Genomic DNA, 22,779 nt, shown 5'->3' with positions numbered 1-22,779 from the left:
GTGCCTTGAATTCAAAATAAATCACGACAGTGACAACATCCAAGCACTCCCACACATCACACCTCCTCCTCCATGCTTCACAGTGGGAACCACACATGCGGAGATAATCCGTTCACTTATTCAGCGTCTCACAAAGACATGGCGGTTGGAACCAGAATCTCAAATTTGAACTTATCAGACCAAAGGACAGATTTCCGCTGGTCTAACGTCCATTGCTCGTGTTTCTTGGCCCAACCAAGTCTATTCTTATTGGTGACTTAGTAGTGATTTATTTGCAGCAATTCGTGAAGGCAATGAAGGCCTGATTCACACAATCTCTCCTGAACAGTTGATGTTGAGATATATCTGTTTCTTGAACAGTTCTCTGACTTCATGAGTGTGAGAGAGAGAGGAAATGTTTTTGCAAGTGTGTGGTGTATGTGTGGTGTGTGTTTGCATCCAGCTTCCGAGTTAGTATATTATGTGAGACTGCTGGTGAGAAGTCATTAGTACAGTGCATTTGAAAGTATTCAGACCCCTACATTTTGTTACGTTACAGCCTTATTCTAAAATTGATTAAATCGTTTTTTCCCCCTCATCAATCTACACACAATACCCCATAACGATGAAGCAAAAACACTTAAGTATTCAGACCCTTTACTCAGTACTTTGTTAAAGCACTTTGGCAGCGATTACAGCCTTGAGTCTTCTTTGGTATGACACTGCAAGCTTGGCACACCTGTATTTGGCGGGTTTCTAACATTCTTCTTCACAAGCTCTGTCAGGTTGGATGGGGAGCGTCGCTGCAGAGCTATTTTCAGATCTCTCCAGAGATGTTCGATCGGGCTCAATTCCGGACTCTGGCTGGACCACTCAAGGACATTCAGAGACTTGTCCCGAGGCCACCCCTGCGTTGTCTTGGCTGTGGGCTTAGGGTCGTTGTCCTGTTGGAAGGTGAACCTTCTCCCCAGTCTGAGGTCTGAAGTCCTGTACTTTACTCCATTCATCTTTGCCTCGATCCTGACTAGACTCCCGGTCCCTGCCACTGAAAAACATCCCCACAGCATGATGCTGCCGCCACCATGCTTCACTGTAGGAATGGTGACAGATTACCTCTAGATGTGATGCTTGGTATTCAGGCCAAAGAGTTCAATCTTGGTTTCATCAGAACAGAAAATCTTGTTTCTCATGGTCTGAGAGTCCTTTAGCCCAAGCGGGCTGTCATGTGCCCTCTAAGTGAGGAGTGGCTTCCATCCGGCCACTCTGCCATAAAGGCCTGATTGGTGGAGTGTTGCAGAGATGGTTGTCCTTCTGGAAGGTTCATCCATCTTCACAGCAGAACTCTGGAGCTCTGTCAGAGTGACCATCGGGTTCTTGGTCACCTCCCTGACCAAGGCCGTTCTCCCCCGATTGCTCAGTTGAGTCGGGCAGCCAGCTCTAGGACGAGTCTTGGTGTTTCCAAACTTCTTCCATTTAAGAATGATTGAGGCCACTGTGTTCTTGGGGACCTTCAATGCTGCATAAATGTTTTTGTACCCTTCCCCAGATCTGTGCCTCGACACATTCCTGTCTCTGAGCTCTACGGACTATTCTTTTGACCTCATGGCTTGGTTTCTGCTCTGACTGTCAACTGTGGGACCTTATATAGACAGGTGTGTGTCTTTCCATATCATCTCCAATCAATTGAATTTACCACAGGTGGACTCCAATCAAGTTGTAGAAACATCTCAAGGATGATATTTGGAAACAGGCTGCACCTGAGCTCAATTTCGAGTCCGATAGCAAAGGTCTGAATACTTAAGTACATTTTGTAATTTTTTTGTTATTTATACATTTGCAAACATTTTTTTTTTTTAAATTAAAAACTATTTTTGCTTATCATTGTAAGGTATTGTGTGTAGGTTGAGGAACAGTTTTTATTGAATCAGTTTTAGATTAAGGCTGTAACTTAACAAAATGTGTTTAAAGGGAAGCGTCCTGAATCCTTTCTGAATGCACTGTATATCATTTATTACTATGGGGTGCTGTGTATATAAACAGTAATTTCTCAGTCTGTTGTTAAGTCAGTGCTTTGCGGCGTGTGTGTGGTGTTGAGAGACTGTGGAGGTAATCGATACCAGTGATAAATCTGTACTACTAGTGGCCAGTCACTCAGACCCCCCCACCCCCACCCCCCCAGCTGAGGGTGTGACCATGTGAGTGCAACCGTGTGTGTGAGTGCGTGCCAAAGTGTGTTTGTGTGTGTGTTATTCACCCAGAAGGCCAGCTGTGTTTGGTCTATCCCAGGCAGTCTTCCTGTCGCTGCATGTCCATGGCAGTGTCTCAGGTTGCTACGCAGGGCAATTCTTCCTGCCTGTTTGGAGGGAAATAGTAGTGGTGGACCACAAATGGGAATTAGCTATATGTAGCTACTGTAACTTATTTTGTGCAATACTTAGAGTATGTTATGCATGGTCCCTGGCTGCTGAATAAACAAATAAATAAATGAAGATGTCATATTCAGAAACAAAGCTAAGACCTAGAAGGAGGATTCTACCACCAGATATACTACATGGTAGATATACTAAAAGTATGTGGACACCCCTTCAAATTAGTGGATTCTGCTATTTCAGCCACACCGGTTGCTGACATAGTAACTAGACTGGGCACGCTCGTGTGTCCACACTTGTTGATTTTGTCCAGACACGATCAGGACACACAGGTTGAAATATCAAAACTAACCCTGAACCAACTACATTAATTTGGGGACAGGTCGAAACACATAAAACAATTATGGCCATTTTAGCTAGCTAGCTTGCTGTTGCTAGCTAATTTGTCCTGGGATATAAACATTGGGTTGTTATTTTACCTGAAATGTACAAGGTCCTTTTTAAAATAAAATGTAATCTTTGTATAATTTTGACCAATTTTGAGTCACACAAAATTGTGTGTTCTCAACTCCGACAATTAATCCACAGATAAAAGGGGAAACCTAGTTAGTTTCTAGTAATCTCTCCTTGTTCAGTCTTTTTTACTTCTGTGGATTTTACATGGCGCTCAGCAACCAACTTTAAGATGCATTAGTCTCTGCTGCAGCAAAGCACCCCCACAACATGATGCTGCCACCCCCGTAACGATGGTCATTATGGCCAAACAGTTCTATTTTTGTTCTATCAGACCAGAGGATATTTCTCCAAAAAGTATGATCTTTGTCCCCATGTGCAGATACAAACTGTAGTCTGGCTTTTTGTATGGCGGTTTTGGAGCAGTGGCTTCTTCCTTGCTGAGTGGCCTTTCAGGTTATGTCAATATATGACTCATTTTACTGTGGATATATATACTTTTGTACCTGTTTCCTCCAGCATCTTCACAAGGTCCTCTGCTGTTGTCCTGGGATTGATTTGCACTTTTCGCACCAAAGTACGTTCATCTCTAGGTGACAGAATGTGTCTCCTTCCTGAGTGGTATGATGGCTGCGTGGTCCCATGGTGTTCATACTTGTGTACTATTGTTTGCACCGTCAATCTATTGTTTGTACCTTCAGGCATTTGGAAATTGCTCCCAAGGATAAACCAGACTTGTGGAGGTCTACAATTTGTTTTTCTGATGTCTTGGCTGATTTCTTTTGATTTTCCCATGGTGTCAAGCAAAGAGGCACTGAGTTTGAAGGTAGGCCTTGAAATATATCCACAGGTACACCTCCAATTGACTCAAATGATGTCAATTAGCCTATCAGAAGCTTCTAAAGCCATGACATAATTTTCTGGAATTTTCCAAGCTGTTTAAAGGCACAGTCAACTTAGTGTATGTAAACTTCTGACCCATTGGAATTGTGTTACAGTGAATTATAAGTGAAATAATCTGTCTGTAAACAATTGTTGGAAAAATAATTTGTTGTGCACAAAGTAGATCTCCTAACCGACTTGCCAAAACTATAGTTTGTTAAAACCTCTTTGGGCTGAGATCCCGCTTACGGGATCGATTTGACAACAGCCAGTGAAAGTGCAGGGCGCCAAATTCAAAACAACAGAAATCCCATATTTAAAATTCCTCAAACATACAAGTATTTTACACAATTTTAAAGATAGATTTAAAAATATATATATGCAGTGGGGCAAAAAAGTATTTAGTCAGCCACCAATTGTGCAAGTTCTCCCACTTAAAAAGATGAGAGAGGCCTGTAATTTTCATCATAGGTACACTTCAACTATGACAGACAAAATGAGAAAATCACATTGTAGGATTTTTAATGAATTTATTTGCAAATTATGGTGGAAAATAAGTATTTGGTCAATAACAAAATGTTATCTCAATACTTTGTTATATACCCTTTGTTGGCAATGACAGAGGTCAAACGTTTTCTGTAAGTCTTCACAAGGTTTTCACACATTGTTGCTGGTATTTTGGCCCATTCCTCCATGCAGATCTCCTCTAGAGCAGTGATGTTTTGGGACTGTTGCTGAGCAACACGGACTTTCAACTCCCTCCAAAGATTTTCTATGGGGTTGAGATCTGGAGACTGGCTAGGCCACTCCAGGACCTTGAAATGCTTCTTCCGAAGCCACTCCTTTGTTGCCCGGGCGGTGTGTTTGGGATCATTGTCATGCTGAAAGACCCAGCCATGTTTCATCTTCAATGCCCTTGCTGATGGAAGGAGGTTTTCACTCAAAATCTCACAATACATGGCCCCATTTCATTCTTTCCTTTACACGGATCAGTCGTCATGGTCCCTTTGCAGAAAAACAGCCCCAAAGCATGATGTTTCCACCCCCATGCTTCACAGTAGGTATGGTGTTCTTTGGATGCAACTCATCATTCTTTGTCCTCCAAACACAACGAGTTGAGTTTTTACCAAAAAGTTATATTTTGGTTTCATCTGACCATATGACATTCTCCCAATCTTCTTCTGGATCATCCAAATGTTCTCTAGCAAACTTCAGACGGGCCTGGACATGTGTCCCCCTGCTTAAGCCAGTACGTCTGGCACTGCAGGATTTGAGTCCCTGGCGGCGTAGTGTGTTACTGATGGTAGGCTTTGTTACTTACTGGTCCCAGCTCTCTGCATGTCATTCACTAGGTCCCCCCGTGTGGTTCTGGGATTTTTGCTCACCGTTCTTGTGATCATTTTGACCCCACGGGGTGAGATCTTGTGTGGAGCCCCAGATCGAGGGAAATTATCAGTGGTCAATCAGTGTCTTCCATTTCCTTATAATTGCTCCCACAGTTGATTTCTTCAAACCAAGCTGCTTACCTATTGCAGATTCAGTCTTCCCAGCCTGGTGCAGGTCTACAATTTTGTTTCTGGTGTTCTTTGACAGCTCTTTGCTCTTGGCCATAGTGGAGTTTGGAGTGTGACTGTTTGAGGTTGTGGACAGGTGTCTTTTATACTGATAACAAGTTCAAACAGGTGCCATTAATACAGGTAACGAGTGGAGGACAGAGGAGCCTCTTAAAGAAGAAGTTACAGGTCTGTGAGAGCCAGAAATCTTGCTTGTTTGTAGGTGACCAAATACTTATTTTCCACCATAATTTGCAAATAAATTCATAAAAAATCCTACAATGTGATTTTCTGGATTTTTTTCAAATTTTGTCTGTCATAGTTGAAGTGTACCTATGATGACAATTACAGGCCTCTCTCATCTTTTTAAATGGGAGAACTTGCACAATTGGTGGCTGACTAAATACTTTTTTGCCCCACTGTATGTTAGGTCAGAGTCGAGTCACAGAAAAACACAGCCATTTTTCCAGCCAAAGAGAGGAGTCACAAAAAGCAGAAATAATCACCCAACATCAGCGCCCGATCTCACTATGCTCTTGTGGCTGAATGGAAGAATGTCCCCACAGCAATGTTCCAACATATTGTGGAAAGCCTTGCCAGAAGAGTGGAGGCTGTTATAGCAGCAAAGTGGGGACCAACTCCATATTAATAAACATGATTTTGGAATTAGACACCATGTAGTGTATCTGGTTCCATACTCAGCTTCTCTCTAAGGAGGATTATACCACCAGATATCTGGTTCCGTACTCAGCTTCTCACTAAGGAGGATTATACCACCAGATATCTGGTTCAGTACTCAGCTTCTCTCTAAGGAGGATTATACCACCAGATATCTGGTTCCGTACTCAGCTTCTCTCTAAGGAGGATTATACCACCAGATATCTGGTTCCGTACTTAGCTTCTCTCTAAAGAGGATTATACCACCAGATATCTGGTTCCATACTCAGTTTCTCTCTAAGGAGGATTATACCACCAGATATCTTGTTCCGTACTCAGCTTCTCTCTAAGGAGGATTATACCACCAGATATCTGGTTTCATACTCAGCTTCTCTCTAAGGAGGATTATACCACCAGATATCTTGTTCCATACTCAGCTTCTCTCTAAGGAGGATTATACCACCAGATATCTGGTTCCGTACTCAGCTTCTCTCTAAGGAGGATTATACCACCAGATATCTGGTTCCGTACTCAGCTTCTCTCTGAGGATTATACCACCAGATATCTGGTTCCATACTCAGTTTCTCTCTAAGGAGGATTATACCACCAGATATCTGGTTCCATACTCAGCTTCTCTCTGAGGATTATACCACCAGATATCTGGTTCCATACTCAGCTTCTCTCTAAGGAGGATTATACCACCAGATATCTTGTTCCGTACTCAGCTTCTCTCTAAGGAGGATTATACCACCAGATATCTGGTTCCGTACTCAGCTTCTCTCTAAGGAGGATTATACCACCAGATATCTTGTTCCGTACTCAGCTTCTCTCTAAGGAGGATTATACCACCAGATATCTGGTTCCGTACTCAGCTTCTCTCTAAGGAGGATTATACCACCAGATATATGGTTCTATACGCTCTCCTCTCACCGTGTATCAGCTCTAGATATCTGGTTCTATATGCTCTCCTCTCACCGTCTATCAACTCTAGATATCTGGTTCTATACGCTCTCCTCTCACCGTGTATCAACTCTAGATATCTGGTTCTATATGTTCTCCTCTCACCGTGTATCAACTCTAGATATCTGGTTCTATACGCTCTCCTCTCACTGTGTATCAACTCTAGATATCTGGTTCTATACGCTCTCCTCTCACTGTGTATCAACTCTAGATATCTGGTTCTATACGCTCTCCTCTCACTGTGTATCAGCTCTAGATATCTGGTTCTATATGTTCTCCTCTCACCGTGTATCAACTCTAGATATCTGGTTCTATATGTTCTCCTCTCACCGTGTATCAACTCTAGATATCTGGTTCTATACGCTCTCCTCTCACTGTGTATCAACTCTAGATATCTGGTTCTATACGCTCTCCTCTCACTGTGTATCAGCTCTAGATATCTGGTTCTATATGTTCTCCTCTCACCGTGTATCAACTCTAGATATCTGGTTCTATATGTTCTCCTCTCACCGTGTATCAACTCTAGATATCTGGTTCTATATGTTCTCCTCTCACCGTGTATCAACTCTAGATATCTGGTTCTATATGTTCTCCTCTCACCGTGTATCAACTCTAGATATCTGGTTCTATATGTTCTCCTCTCACCGTGTATCAACTCTAGATATCTGGTTCTATATGTTCTCCTCTCACCGTGTATCAGCTCTAGATATCTGGTTCTATACGCTCTCCTCTCACCGTGTATCAACTCTAGATATCTGGTTCTATACGCTCTCCTCTCACTGTGTATCAACTCTAGATATCTGGTTCTATATGTTCTCCTCTCACCGTGTATCAGCTCTAGATATCTGGTTCTATACGCTCTCCTCTCACCGTGTATCAACTCTAGATATCTGGTTCTATATGTTCTCCTCTCACCGTGTATCAACTCTAGATATCTGGTTCTATACGCTCTCCTCTCACCGTGTATCAACTCTAGATATCTGGTTCTATACGCTCTCCTCTCACTGTGTATCAACTCTAGATATCTGGTTCTATACGCTCTCCTCTCACTGTGTATCAACTCTAGATATCTGGTTCTATACGCTCTCCTCTCACTGTGTATCAGCTCTAGATATCTGGTTCTATATGTTCTCCTCTCACCGTGTATCAACTCTAGATATCTGGTTCTATATGTTCTCCTCTCACCGTGTATCAACTCTAGATATCTGGTTCTATACGCTCTCCTCTCACTGTGTATCAACTCTAGATATCTGGTTCTATACGCTCTCCTCTCACTGTGTATCAGCTCTAGATATCTGGTTCTATATGTTCTCCTCTCACCGTGTATCAACTCTAGATATCTGGTTCTATATGTTCTCCTCTCACCGTGTATCAACTCTAGATATCTGGTTCTATATGTTCTCCTCTCACCGTGTATCAACTCTAGATATCTGGTTCTATATGTTCTCCTCTCACCGTGTATCAACTCTAGATATCTGGTTCTATATGTTCTCCTCTCACCGTGTATCAACTCTAGATATCTGGTTCTATATGTTCTCCTCTCACCGTGTATCAGCTCTAGATATCTGGTTCTATACGCTCTCCTCTCACCGTGTATCAACTCTAGATATCTGGTTCTATACGCTCTCCTCTCACTGTGTATCAACTCTAGATATCTGGTTCTATATGTTCTCCTCTCACCGTGTATCAGCTCTAGATATCTGGTTCTATACGCTCTCCTCTCACCGTGTATCAACTCTAGATATCTGGTTCTATATGTTCTCCTCTCACCGTGTATCAACTCTAGATATCTGGTTCTATACGCTCTCCTCTCACCGTGTATCAACTCTAGATATCTGGTTCTATACGCTCTCCTCTCACTGTGTATCAACTCTAGATATCTGGTTCTATATGTTCTCCTCTCACCGTGTATCAGCTCTAGATATCTGGTTCTATATGTTCTCCTCTCACTGTGTATCAGCTCTAGATATCTGGTTCTATATGTTCTCCTCTCACTGTGTATCAGCTCTAGATATCTGGTTCTATATGCTCTCCTCTCACCGTTTATCAACTCTAGATATCTGGTTCTATATGCTCTCCTCTCACCGTGTATCAACTCTAGATATCTGGTTCTATATGCTCTCCTCTCACCGTGTATCAGCTCTAGATATCTGGTTCTATATGTTCTCCTCTCACCGTGTATCAGCTCTAGATATCTGGTTCTATATGTTCTCCTCTCACCGTGTATCAGCTCTAGATATCTGGTTCTATACGCTCTCCTCTCACCGTGTATCAGCTCTAGATATCTGGTTCTATATGTTCTCCTCTCACTGTGTATCAACTCTAGATATCTGGTTCTATATGTTCTCCTCTCACCGTGTATCAGCTCTAGATATCTGGTTCTATATGTTCTCCTCTCACTGTGTATCAGCTCTAGATATCTGGTTCTATATGTTCTCCTCTCACCGTGTATCAGCTCTAGATATCTGGTTCTATATGTTCTCCTCTCACTGTGTATCAGCTCTAGATATCTGGTTCTATATGTTCTCCTCTCACCGTGTATCAGCTCTAGATATCTGGTTCTATATGTTCTCCTCTCACTGTGTATCAGCTCTAGATATCTGGTTCTATATGTTCTCCTCTCACTGTGTATCAGCTCTAGATATCTGGTTCTATATGTTCTCCTCTCACCGTGTATCAGCTCTAGATATCTGGTTCTATATGTTCTCCTCTCACCGTGTATCAGCTCTAGATATCTGGTTCTATACGCTCTCCTCTCACTGTGTATCAACTCTAGATATCTGGTTCTATACGCTCTCCTCTCACTGTGTATCAGCTCTAGATATCTGGTTCTATATGTTCTCCTCTCACTGTGTATCAGCTCTAGATATCTGGTTCTATATGTTCTCCTCTCACCGTGTATCAGCTCTAGATATCTGGTTCTATATGTTCTCCTCTCACCGTGTATCAGCTCTAGATATCTGGTTCTATATGTTCTCCTCTCACCGTGTATCAGCTCTAGATATCTGGTTCTATATGTTCTCCTCTCACCGTGTATCAGCTCTAGATATCTGGTTCTATATGTTCTCCTCTCACCGTGTATCAGCTCTAGATATCTGGTTCTATATGTTCTCCTCTCACTGTGTATCAGCTCTAGATCAACAGTGGATATGCTTTTTCTCCCATCTTCTCTATCACTGGCAATCTCACTTTCTCTCTCTCTCTCTTTCTTCTGTTTCCCCTCGTTCCTCCCCCTCTCTCCCCCCTCTCTCTCCTCTGTTCTTTATGGCAGAGTAATGGGAGATGCTAATTAGGCAGGTACAGACTGGTCAGACCTTTAAAGAGAGGGGGAGACAGATATAAACAAGTAGGCAGGTACAGACTGGTCAGACCTTTAAATAGAGGGGGAGACAGATATAAACAAGGGGAAATGTTTGAAAAACATTGAGGGAGGGACATAAAGACAGTGAGGGAGGGACATAAAGACAGTGAGGGAGGGACATAAAGACAGTGAGGGAGGGACATAAAGACAGTGAGGGAGGGACATAAAGACAGTGAGGGAGGGACATAAAGACAGTGAGGGAGGGACATAAAGCCAGTGAGCAGGTGCTCAGTGGGTGATGAAGTTGATAGATTAGGATTTGAAGAGTGTCCTGCATACATCACATTCACAATAGGCCAGTGTTTTTCAACTGTTCAACTGTGTCTCACAGTGGCTAACAGGAGGCAGGCAGGCAGAGTGGGTAGCAGAGATGATCTGTACTGTGATGTGTGTGTGCTCTGTGGGCTGCTGGGGAACAGCATAGAATGAGCTCCATGTCAACACACCTACACATACATAATAATGCAGCATTCACTTATTCATAGATCTGCTAAAGTCTCTTAAGAAAGCAAGATCAGTTAAAAATAAGTGTTGTTCTTGTCAATGCCAGTCAGTACTCTATATACCAGTGGTCACCAACCGGTGTATATCCAAGGCATAGTCGATCATCAAACATTTCTGTTAAAAAAACAAGGATAAGGCCTTCCTATTTTTTATTTTTATTTGTGCTGTTGGTGCCTTTGATCCCGCAGCCATAGCACCAGGAAGGCAGTGTTCCCATTTTCAACCATTTCATGTGTCTAAAGGTAGAACTCCACCTACCCGGCAGGTCTAGACACTAAGTCAAGAGTGCCTATCGCTGGCCAATCAGATAGCTCAGATCACTGTGTCTGCACAGTTTCCACGAGCCATAGACTGTAAAAAGAAACCTCGAGCTCATAGCAAAGTTGATACTGTGAGATTTCAAAACTTTTAAAGCCATGGCGAGAGAGACTGTCAACGAATACAGCAAAGAGCTGCTGTTTTTATGACTGACTTCATGTTTCAGTTGTTATTCAGCCCTGTCAACACTTTAAGCCATGAAATGTGTGTTCTCCCTACTTCCACCCACGCTACAACCAGCACTGCAGCTGAATTGAAGGAGTACAGCAAAGTGTTCCGATAAGCTAGCGTTGGTATTATTAGCTGCTTGTGTCTTTTTTAATATCAAGGAATATTCCACTTTCTCTGGTCATAGGAGTAACAACATGAATTGGTGCATGAGGCAGAAATAATGCCATCACCATCAGCTGGAAGACTGTGTCCCCTTTTCTCAGCGGAGGGAGAGAGGAGGGACGCTGCTCCGGGTTAGGGGAGGGCTTGACCGACCCGGGATTTCCTTGTCCCATCACGCTCTAGCGACTCCATGTGGTGGGCCGGGACCCTGCATGCTGACTTCGGTCACCAGCTGGACGGTGTTTCCTCTGACACATCGGTGTGTCTGGCTTCTGGGTTAAACGAGCAGTGTGTCAAGAAGCAGTGCAGCTTGGCAGGGTCGCGTTTCGGAGGACTCTCGACCTTCGCCTTTCCAGAGTCGGTCGGGGAGTTGCACCGATGGGACAAGACTGATACCAATTAGATTTCATGAAAAAGGGGTAAAAGTACAACAACAAAATATATACATATATTTGCCAATTATTATGCTCACTCAGCTGTGCCTCACAAGTGACACAACAAATGATAAATTAGCAGTGTGATTATATATACATACACACACAAAACATATATATCATTTGAAAATGGTCTGAGAAGAACATGCAGTGATAATGTATTGGGCCTATAGTCAAATGCACAAACCTCATCGCTACAGAACTGGTTTTAATTGGTTCATGTTGCATAGGCTCATGTTTTTATTTTATTTTAAACGAGCGGTAGATCTCAGACTGCATTTTGACTCAGAAAAGGTTGGTAACCACTGCTATATACAGTGTCCATCTACCGTCAGCGTAAGATAAATGAATCACTTCCCCCAACAGGATCTGGGTTCAAATACTATGTAAAATATCTATATTACTAAGTAGGTCAATATTTGAATTTATTTGAAAATACTCAAATACACTGACTCAAATGCATTTAACCCAGATATTTGAAAATAGTATTTGAAATAAGTAGTTGAAAATACTTTCAAATACTTTCAAAAGAATAAGTTGATTGGGGCCACATTATTAGAAATACTCAAATACACAGATAACAAGTATTTAATATCAAATACTCAAATACACAGAAAACAAGTATTTAGAACTCAAAAAATCTAATACACGTGTTTCTGAACCCAGGTTTTCCCCCAAAACACACACTATACTGCTGATGTTGTCTTTCAGCTTTGTGTTGGCCGGACTGTACGGTGTCCACCACCAGACCATCCTAAATATTGCCATGGCAACCAGGCTGAAATAAATGATTGGCCCTCTCGCTGGGGGACTCTGGGAAAGGCAATAGTTCCACCCCATTAGTTTAACAGACAGGCTTTGGACCTATCACCGGTCAGCTGGCAAGGTTATCTGCTGCGACTTAGTATTCCATATGTACAGCAAGTAAGAGTGTGTTTTTGCGTGTGTGTCTGTGAGTGTAGTGGTTTATGTGTGTATCTATCTGTTTGTGTGTGTGTGCGTCTCTGAGTGTGTTTTTCTGAGAAGAGCAGCCTCCCAGCCAGGTAAGCATAGAGCCAATTATCACCTCCTTCTCCTCTAGCTGACAGTGTTTAATGATAAGGGAGGTTGTAGGGAGATGACAGTAAGACTGAAACACTGTCCTGGCAGGTCCCTGAAGGCAACACTCACCCCTCCTCTCTTCTGCTCCTCCTGCACCCCTCTTCTCTTCTGCTCCTCCTGCACCCCTCCTCTCTTGTGCTCCTCCTGCACCCCTCCTCTCTTGTGCTCCTCCTGCACCCCTCTTCTCTTCTGCTCCTCCTGCACCCCTCCTCTCTTGTGCTCCTCCTGCACCCCTCCTCTCTTCGGCTCCGCCTGCACCCCTCCTCTCTTCGGATCCGCCTGCACCCCTCCTCTCTTCTGCTCCGCCTGCACCCCTCCTCTCTTCTGCTCCTCCTGCACCCCTCCTCTCTTCTGCTCCTCCTGCACCCCTCCTCTCTTCTGCTCCTCCTGCACCCCTCCTCTCTTCTGCTCCTCCTGCACCCCTCCTCTCTTCTGCTCCTCCTGCACCCCTCCTCTTTTCTCTTGTTTCCTCTCATCACCTGTTGTTTCTTCTCCTTAACTCTATTCTTCTTCAACCCTCCTCTTGTTTCTCACATTCCTCTCTTTTCTCTTTATTCTCCCTCTTTAATGACTGCCCCTCTGAGTTTTCTTTATTTCTCTCGTCACTTTCTTTTTTTAAATCTCTGTCCTCAAATCTCTCCTGTCATGCTCTCTACCATTCTCCTCTCCTTTCATTTCTCATGTCTCTTTATTCTTTCCTCTTTTTCTCTCCTCAAGAAGAACAAAAAAGGATGAAGGATATGAATATGTAGACTCACAAATTTCCTTCAAATTTCCTTCAGTGTTCTCATGAGGTTGAGTTGTACATTTATAGATTCAGAATCCATTTTCTGTTAAGTGAACTTGTTAGTATTCCCACTTGTCACATTGAATGACTATAGTCATTCTAGAGCTGTGAGAGATATTGTCTTTGTATGTTTGTTGTTTTTGTGTCGTCACATCGTCTTTGTAAGTCTGTGACTTGAAACAGTCATGTGCCTCTGTAGTCTGATAAATGCAGGTTTGTAAGCAGTGGCAGAAGACCGCATATTTCATACACCCCCACAAATCCTTACACTGGAGGTTGACACACACACACACACCGCAGACACACACACACACACACACACACACACACACCGCAGACACACACACACACACACCACAGACACACACACCGCAGACACACACACACACACACCGCAGACACACACACACACCACAGACACACACACACACACACACACACCACAGACACACACACACACACCACAGACACACACCACAGACACACACACACACACCACAGACACAAACCACACGCGCACACTCACATCACGTAACTCTGTCAAATACAAGGTCAAACATAAGGAACCTGAAATTAAAAACGACCTTGCTATGATCTTCTTCCTCTCCCATCTCTCCTTTTTCTCTCTCCTATTCTCTAACTATATCTGTATGTCTCTTCCATCAAACTATTTATACATCTATCGCTCTTTCCCTCCAACTCCCATCTCTCCTCCATCCCTCCCTCTCTCCTTTCTCCTCTCCTGGTCTTGTTATAACACTTGTTCTCTATTTCAGTGAGTGAGAGTGTGTGTCGGTGGGGGTGACTAGCTGTCTGGTGCGCATCACCTCCAGTTCTATTCACACAGCAGCACTGTAACTAAATGCTGCTTCTCTACCCCCCAGGGGACCTAGACAGTCAGTCTGTGTGTTTCTTTCTCAGACAGTCAGTCAGCCATCGTACCCTGCCTTCCACCCTTAGTCACAGGGCAATAATGTATGACACAGTGGCAGTGCAGGGCGATAATGTATCACACAGTGGCAGTGCAGGGCGATAATGTATGACACAGTGGCAGTGCAGGGTGATAATGTATGACACAGTGGCAGTGCAGGGTGATAATGTATCACACAGTGGCAGTGCAGGGTGATAATGTATGACACAGTGGCAGTGCAGGGTGATAATGTATGATGCAGGGCAGGGTGATAATGTATGACAGTGACAGGATGATAATGTATGACACAGTGGCAGGGTGATAATGTATGCACAGTGGCAGGGCAGGGTGATAATGTATGCCGCAGTGCAGGGCGATAATGTATGACACAGTGGCAGTGCAGGGCGATAATGTATGACACAGTGGCAGTGCAGGGCGATAATGTATGACACAGTGCAGGGCGATAATGTATGCCGCAGTGCAGGGCGATAATGTATGCCACAGTGGCAGTGCAGGGCGATAATGTATGACACAGTGGCAGTGCAGGGCGATAATGTATGACACAGTGGCAGGGCGATAATGTATGCCGCAGTGCAGGGCGATAATGTATGACACAGTGGCAGGGCAGGGCGATAATGTATGACACAGTGGCAGTGCAGGGTGATAATGTATGACACAGTGGCAGGGCGATAATGTATGCCGCAGTGCAGGGCGATAATGTATGCCACAGTGGCAGTGCAGGGCGATAATGTATGACACAGTGGCAGTACAGGGTGATAATGTATGCCACAGTGGCAGTGCAGGGCGATAATGTATGACAGTGGCAGTGCAGGGTGATAATGTATGCCACAGTGGCAGTGCAGGGTGATAATGTATGACACAGTGGCAGGGCGATAATGTATGACACAGTGGCAGTGCAGGGTGATAATGTATGCCACAGTGGCAGTGCAGGGCGATAATGTATGACAGTGGCAGTGCAGGGCGATAATGTATGACACAGTGGCAGGGCGATAATGTATGCCACAGTGGAAGTGCAGGGCGATAATGTATGACACAGTGGCAGTGCAGGGTGATAATGTATGACACAGTGGCAGTGCAGGATGATAATGTATGACACAGTGGCAGGGCAGGGCGATAATAAGTGATGTTCCAGGAAGGATCCAACCCAACACACTGAACTCACACACCCCCCACTCCCAGTCCCGTATGGAGCTGTGGAGCTGTTAGAGCTGGAGGGAGGGGTGCTGTGCACTAATGATTGTTAGTTCAATGATCATGGGAAGGAGATAAAGTGTCTCCCAAATCAAATAATAATTTCCCTCGATTTAGATAACGTCAACTGATATTGCTCATCAATATGAAGGGTTCCACAGTGGGAGCTGGTGTGTGTGTGTGTTGATATGCATGTAAATTATATCTCTCACCCCTCCTCTCACATTAACAATGCACAGGCAATTGTCAATTCACTTCATACCTCATTTACATTTTTTGTTGTTGACAGTTTATACAAATTGTACAAATATTCATCCTCACTTCCCTCTCTTCTCTCTCTTCCCTCTCTCCTCAGTGGATGGTGCAATCCACCGCACGGCCGGCCCCCTCCTAAGGTCTGAGTGTGCTGAGCTTCGAGGGTGTGAGACGGGAGAGGCTAAGATTACAGGGGGCTACGGCCTGCCTGCCAAGTGTGAGTCCATGAGGAGATGATATCCCAGCTATACTGTACATCTCTATCACACCGCGATGATATCCCACCTATACATCTCTATCACACGGTGATGATGTCCCACCTATACATCTCTATCACACAGTGATGATACCCCACCTATACTTCTCTATCACACAGTGATGATGCCCCACCTATACATCTCTATCACACCACGATGATACCCCACCTATACATCTCTATCACACAGTGATGATACCCCACCTATACATCTCTATCACACCACGATGATATCCCACCTATACATCTCTATCACACAGTGATGATATCCCACCTATACATCTCTATCACACAGTGATGATATCCCACCTATACATCTCTATCACACAGTGATGATATCCCACCTATACATCTCTATCACACAGTGATGATATCCCACCTATACATCTCTATCACACAGTGATGATACCCCACCTATACATCTCTATCACACAGTGATGATACCCCACCTATACATCTCTATCACACAGTGATGATATCCCACCTATACATCTCTATCACACAGTGATGATATCCCACCTATACATCTCTATCACACAGTGATGATACCCCACCTATACATCTCTATCACACCACGATGATATCCCACCTATACATCTCTATCACACCGCGATGATATCCCACCTATACATCTCTATCACACGGTGATGATGTCCCACCTATACATCTCTATCACACAGTGATGATATCCCACCTATACATCTCTATCACACAGTGATGATATCCCACCTATACATCTCTATCACACAGTGATGATACCCCACCTATACATCTCTATCACACAGTGATGATATCCCACCTATACATCTCTATCACACAGTGATGATATCCCACCTATACATCTCTATCACACAGTGATGATACCCCACCTATACATCTCTATCACACAGTGATGATACCCCACCTATACATCTCTATCACACCACGATGATATCCCACCTATACATCTCTATCACACCGCGATGATATCCCACCTATACATCTCTATCACACGGTGATGATGTCCCACCTATACATCTCTATCACACAGTGATGATATCCCACCTATACATCTCTATCACACGGTGATGATACCCCACCTATACATCTCTATCACACAGTGATGATATCCCACCTATACATCTCTATCACACAGTGATGATATCCCACCTATACATCTCTATCACACAGTGATGATACCCCACCTATACATCTCTATCACACAGTGATGATACCCCACCTATACATCTCTATCACACAGTGATGATATCCCACCTATACATCTCTATCACACAGTGATGATATCCCACCTATACATCTCTATCACACAGTGATGATACCCCACCTATACATCTCTATCACACCGCGATGATATCCCACCTATACATCTCTATCACACGGTGATGATATCCCACCTATACATCTCTATTACACAGTGATGATACCCCACCTATACATCTCTATCACACAGTGATGATATCCCACCTATACATCTCTATCACACAGTGATCATACCCCACCTATACATCTCTATCACACAGTGATGATACCCCACCTATACATCTCTATCACACAGTGATGATATCCCACCTATACATCTCTATCACACAGTGATGATACCCCACCTATACATCTCTATCACACAGTGATGATATCCCACCTATACATCTCTATCACACAGTGATGATACCCCACCTATACATCTCTATCACACAGTGATGATATCCCACCTATACATCTCTATCACACAGTGATGATACCCCACCTATACATCTCTATCACACAGTGATGATACCCCACCTATACATCTCTATCACACAGTGATGATATCCCACCTATACATCTCTATCACACCACGATGATATCCCACCTATACATCTCTATCACACAGTGATGATATCCCACCTATACATCTCTATCACACAGTGATGATACCCCACCTATACATCTCTATCACACAGTGATGATACCCCACCTATACATCTCTATCACACAGTGATGATATCCCACCTATACATCTCTATCACACAGTGATGATACCCCACCTATACATCTCTATCACACAGTGATGATATCCCACCTATACATCTCTATCACACAGTGATGATATCCCACCTATACATCTCTATCACACCACGATGATATCCCACCTATACATCTCTATCACACAGTGATGATATCCCACCTATACATCTCTATCACACAGTGATGATACCCCACCTATACATCTCTATCACACAGTGATGATACCCCACCTATACATCTCTATCACACAGTGATGATACCCCACCTATACATCTCTATCACACAGTGATCATACCCCACCTATACATCTCTATCACACAGTGATGATATCCCACCTATACATCTCTATCACACAGTGATGATACCCCACCTATACATCTCTATCACACAGTGATGATACCCCACCTATACATCTCTATCACACAGTGATGATATCCCACCTATACATCTCTATCACACAGTGATGATACCCCACCTATACATCTCTATCACACAGTGATGATATCCCACCTATACATCTCTATCACACAGTGATGATATCCCACCTATACATCTCTATCACACCACGATGATATCCCACCTATACATCTCTATCACACAGTGATGATATCCCACCTATACATCTCTATCACACAGTGATGATACCCCACCTATACATCTCTATCACACAGTGATGATACCCCACCTATACATCTCTATCACACAGTGATGATACCCCACCTATACATCTCTATCACACAGTGATGATATCCCACCTATACATCTCTATCACACAGTGATGATACCCCACCTATACATCTCTATCACACAGTGATCATACCCCACCTATACATCTCTATCACACCGCGATGATATCCCACCTATACATCTCTATCACACAGGGTGGTCTTATAAAATGTTGGAGGCTATATGACCTGTAACAAACAGAGTGAATTCCAACCAACAAAGATAATTGATACATGTTATATCACACAGAGTGAATTATAACACCACCATGCCTTTGGACATCATTCCAACCAACAAAGATAATTGATACATGTTATATCACACAGAGTGAATTATAACACCACCATGCCTTTGGACATCATTCCAACCAACAAAGATAATTGATTATATCACACAGAGTGAATTATAACACCACCATGCCTTTGGACATCATTCCAACCAACAAAGATAATTGATACATGTTATATCACACAGAGTGAATTATAACACCACCATGCCTTTGGACATCATTCCAACCAACAAAGATAATTGATTATATCACACAGAGTGAATTATAACACCACCATGCCTTTGGACATCATTCCAACCAACAAAGATAATTGATACATGTTATATCACACAGAGTGAATTATAACACCACCATGCCTTTGGACATCATTCCAACCAACAAAGATAATTGATACATGTTATATCACACAGAGTGAATTATAACACCACCATGCCTTTGGACATCATTCCAACCAACAAAGATAATTGATACATGTTATATCACACAGAGTGAATTATAACACCACCATGCCTTTGGACATCATTCCAACCAACAAAGATAATTGATTATATCACACAGAGTGAATTATAACACCACCATGCCTTTGGACATCATTCCAACCAACAAAGATAATTGATACATGTTATATCACACAGAGTGAATTATAACACCACCATGCCTTTGGACATCATTCCAACCAACAAAGATAATTGATTATATCACACAGAGTGAATTATAACACCACCATGCCTTTGGACATCATTCCAACCAACAAAGATAATTGATACATGTTATATCACACAGAGTGAATTATAACACCACCATGCCTTTGGACATCATTCCAACCAACAAAGATAATTGATACATGTTATATCACACAGAGTGAATTATAACACCACCATGCCTTTGGACATCATTCCAACCAACAAAGATAATTGATACATGTTATATCACACAGAGTGAATTATAACACCACCATGCCTTTGGACATCATTCCAACCAACAAAGATAATTGATTATATCACACAGAGTGAATTATAACACCACCATGCCTTTGGACATCATTCCAACCAACAAAGATAATTGATACATGTTATATCACACAGAGTGAATTATAACACCACCATGCCTTTGGACATCATTCCAACCAACAAAGATAATTGATTATATCACACAGAGTGAATTATAACACCACCATGCCTTTGGACATCATTCCAACCAACAAAGATAATTGATACATGTTATATCACACAGAGTGAATTATAACACCACCATGCCTTTGGACATCATTCCAACCAACAAAGATAATTGATACATGTTATATCACACAGAGTGAATTATAACACCACCATGCCTTTGGACATCATTCCAACCAACAAAGATAATTGATTATATCACACAGAGTGAATTATAACACCACCATGCCTTTGGACATCATTCCAACCAACAAAGATAATTGATACATGTTATATCACACAGAGTGAATTATAACACCACCATGCCTTTGGACATCATTCCAACCAACAAAGATAATTGATTATATCACACAGAGTGAATTATAACACCACCATGCCTTTGGACATCATTCCAACCAACAAAGATAATTGATACATGTTATATCACACAGAGTGAATTATAACACCACCATGCCTTTGGACATCATTCCAACCAACAAAGATAATTGATTATATCACACAGAGTGAATTATAACACCACCATGCCTTTGGACATCATTCCAACCAACAAAGATAATTGATACATGTTATATCACACAGAGTGAATTATAACACCACCATGCCTTTGGACATCATTCCAACCAACAAAGATAATTGATTATATCACACAGAGTGAATTATAACACCACCATGCCTTTGGACATCATTCCAACCAACAAAGATAATTGATTATATCACACAGAGTGAATTATAACACCACCATGCCTTTGGACATCATTCCAACCAACAAAGATAATTGATACATGTTATATCACACAGAGTGAATTATAACACCACCATGCCTTTGGACATCATTCCAACCAACAAAGATAATTGATTATATCACACAGAGTGAATTATAACACCACCATGCCTTTGGACATCATTCCAACCAACAAAGATAATTGATACATGTTATATCACACAGAGTGAATTATAACACCACCATGCCTTTGGACATCATTCCAACCAACAAAGATAATTGATACATGTTATATCACACAGAGTGAATTATAACACCACCATGCCTTTGGACATCATTCCAACCAACAAAGATAATTGATACATGTTATATCACACAGAGTGAATTATAACACCACCATGCCTTTGGACATCATTCCAACCAACAAAGATAATTGATACATGTTATATCACACAGAGTGAATTATAACACCACCATGCCTTTGGACATCATTCCAACCAACAAAGATAATTGATACATGTTATATCACACAGAGTGAATTATAACACCACCATGCCTTTGGACATCATTCCAACCAACAAAGATAATTGATACATGTTATATCACACAGAGTGAATTATAACACCACCATGCCTTTGGACATCATTCCAACCAACAAAGATAATTGATACATGTTATATCACACAGAGTGAATTATAACACCACCATGCCTTTGGACATCATTCCAACCAACAAAGATAATTGATTATATCACACAGAGTGAATTATAACACCACCATGCCTTTGGACATCATTCCAACCAACAAAGATAATTGATACATGTTATATCACACAGAGTGAATTATAACACCACCATGCCTTTGGACATCATTCCAACCAACAAAGATAATTGATTATATCACACAGAGTGAATTATAACACCACCATGCCTTTGGACATCATTCCAACCAACAAAGATAATTGATACATGTTATATCACACAGAGTGAATTATAACACCACCATGCCTTTGGACATCATTCCAACCAACAAAGATAATTGATACATGTTATATCACACAGAGTGAATTATAACACCACCATGCCTTTGGACATCATTCCAACCAACAAAGATAATTGATACATGTTATATCACACAGAGTGAATTATAACACCACCATGCCTTTGGACATCATTCCAACCAACAAAGATAATTGATACATGTTATATCACACAGAGTGAATTATAACACCACCATGCCTTTGGACATCATTCCAACCAACAAAGATAATTGATACATGTTATATCACACAGAGTGAATTATAACACCACCATGCCTTTGGACATCATTCCAACCAACAAAGATAATTGATACATGTTATATCACACAGAGTGAATTATAACACCACCATGCCTTTGGACATCATTCCAACCAACAAAGATAATTGATTATATCACACAGAGTGAATTATAACACCACCATGCCTTTGGACATCATTCCAACCAACAAAGATAATTGATACATGTTATATCACACAGAGTGAATTATAACACCACCATGCC

At 42.3% G+C, this 22,779-nt stretch overlaps 1 protein-coding gene across 2 annotated transcripts in view; it reads left to right on the top strand.

Annotated features, from left to right (window-relative positions):
- LOC139366468 (mono-ADP ribosylhydrolase 1) overlaps positions 1 to 22,779 on the top strand; it is a 169,595-nt gene that overhangs the window by 71,800 nt on the left and 75,016 nt on the right. For both annotated transcript variants that reach the window (XM_071103972.1, XM_071103973.1), the window contains exon 5: positions 16,169 to 16,285. In XM_071103972.1, coding sequence (XP_070960073.1) covers positions 16,169 to 16,285 — 117 coding nt within the window. The remainder of the gene's footprint in view (positions 1 to 16,168; positions 16,286 to 22,779) is intronic.

Source organism: Oncorhynchus clarkii, chromosome 14 (assembly GCF_045791955.1).
Source record: "Oncorhynchus clarkii lewisi isolate Uvic-CL-2024 chromosome 14, UVic_Ocla_1.0, whole genome shotgun sequence".
Taxonomy (NCBI): domain Eukaryota; kingdom Metazoa; phylum Chordata; class Actinopteri; order Salmoniformes; family Salmonidae; genus Oncorhynchus; species Oncorhynchus clarkii.
This window is presented reverse-complemented; position numbering and strand designations above follow the sequence as displayed.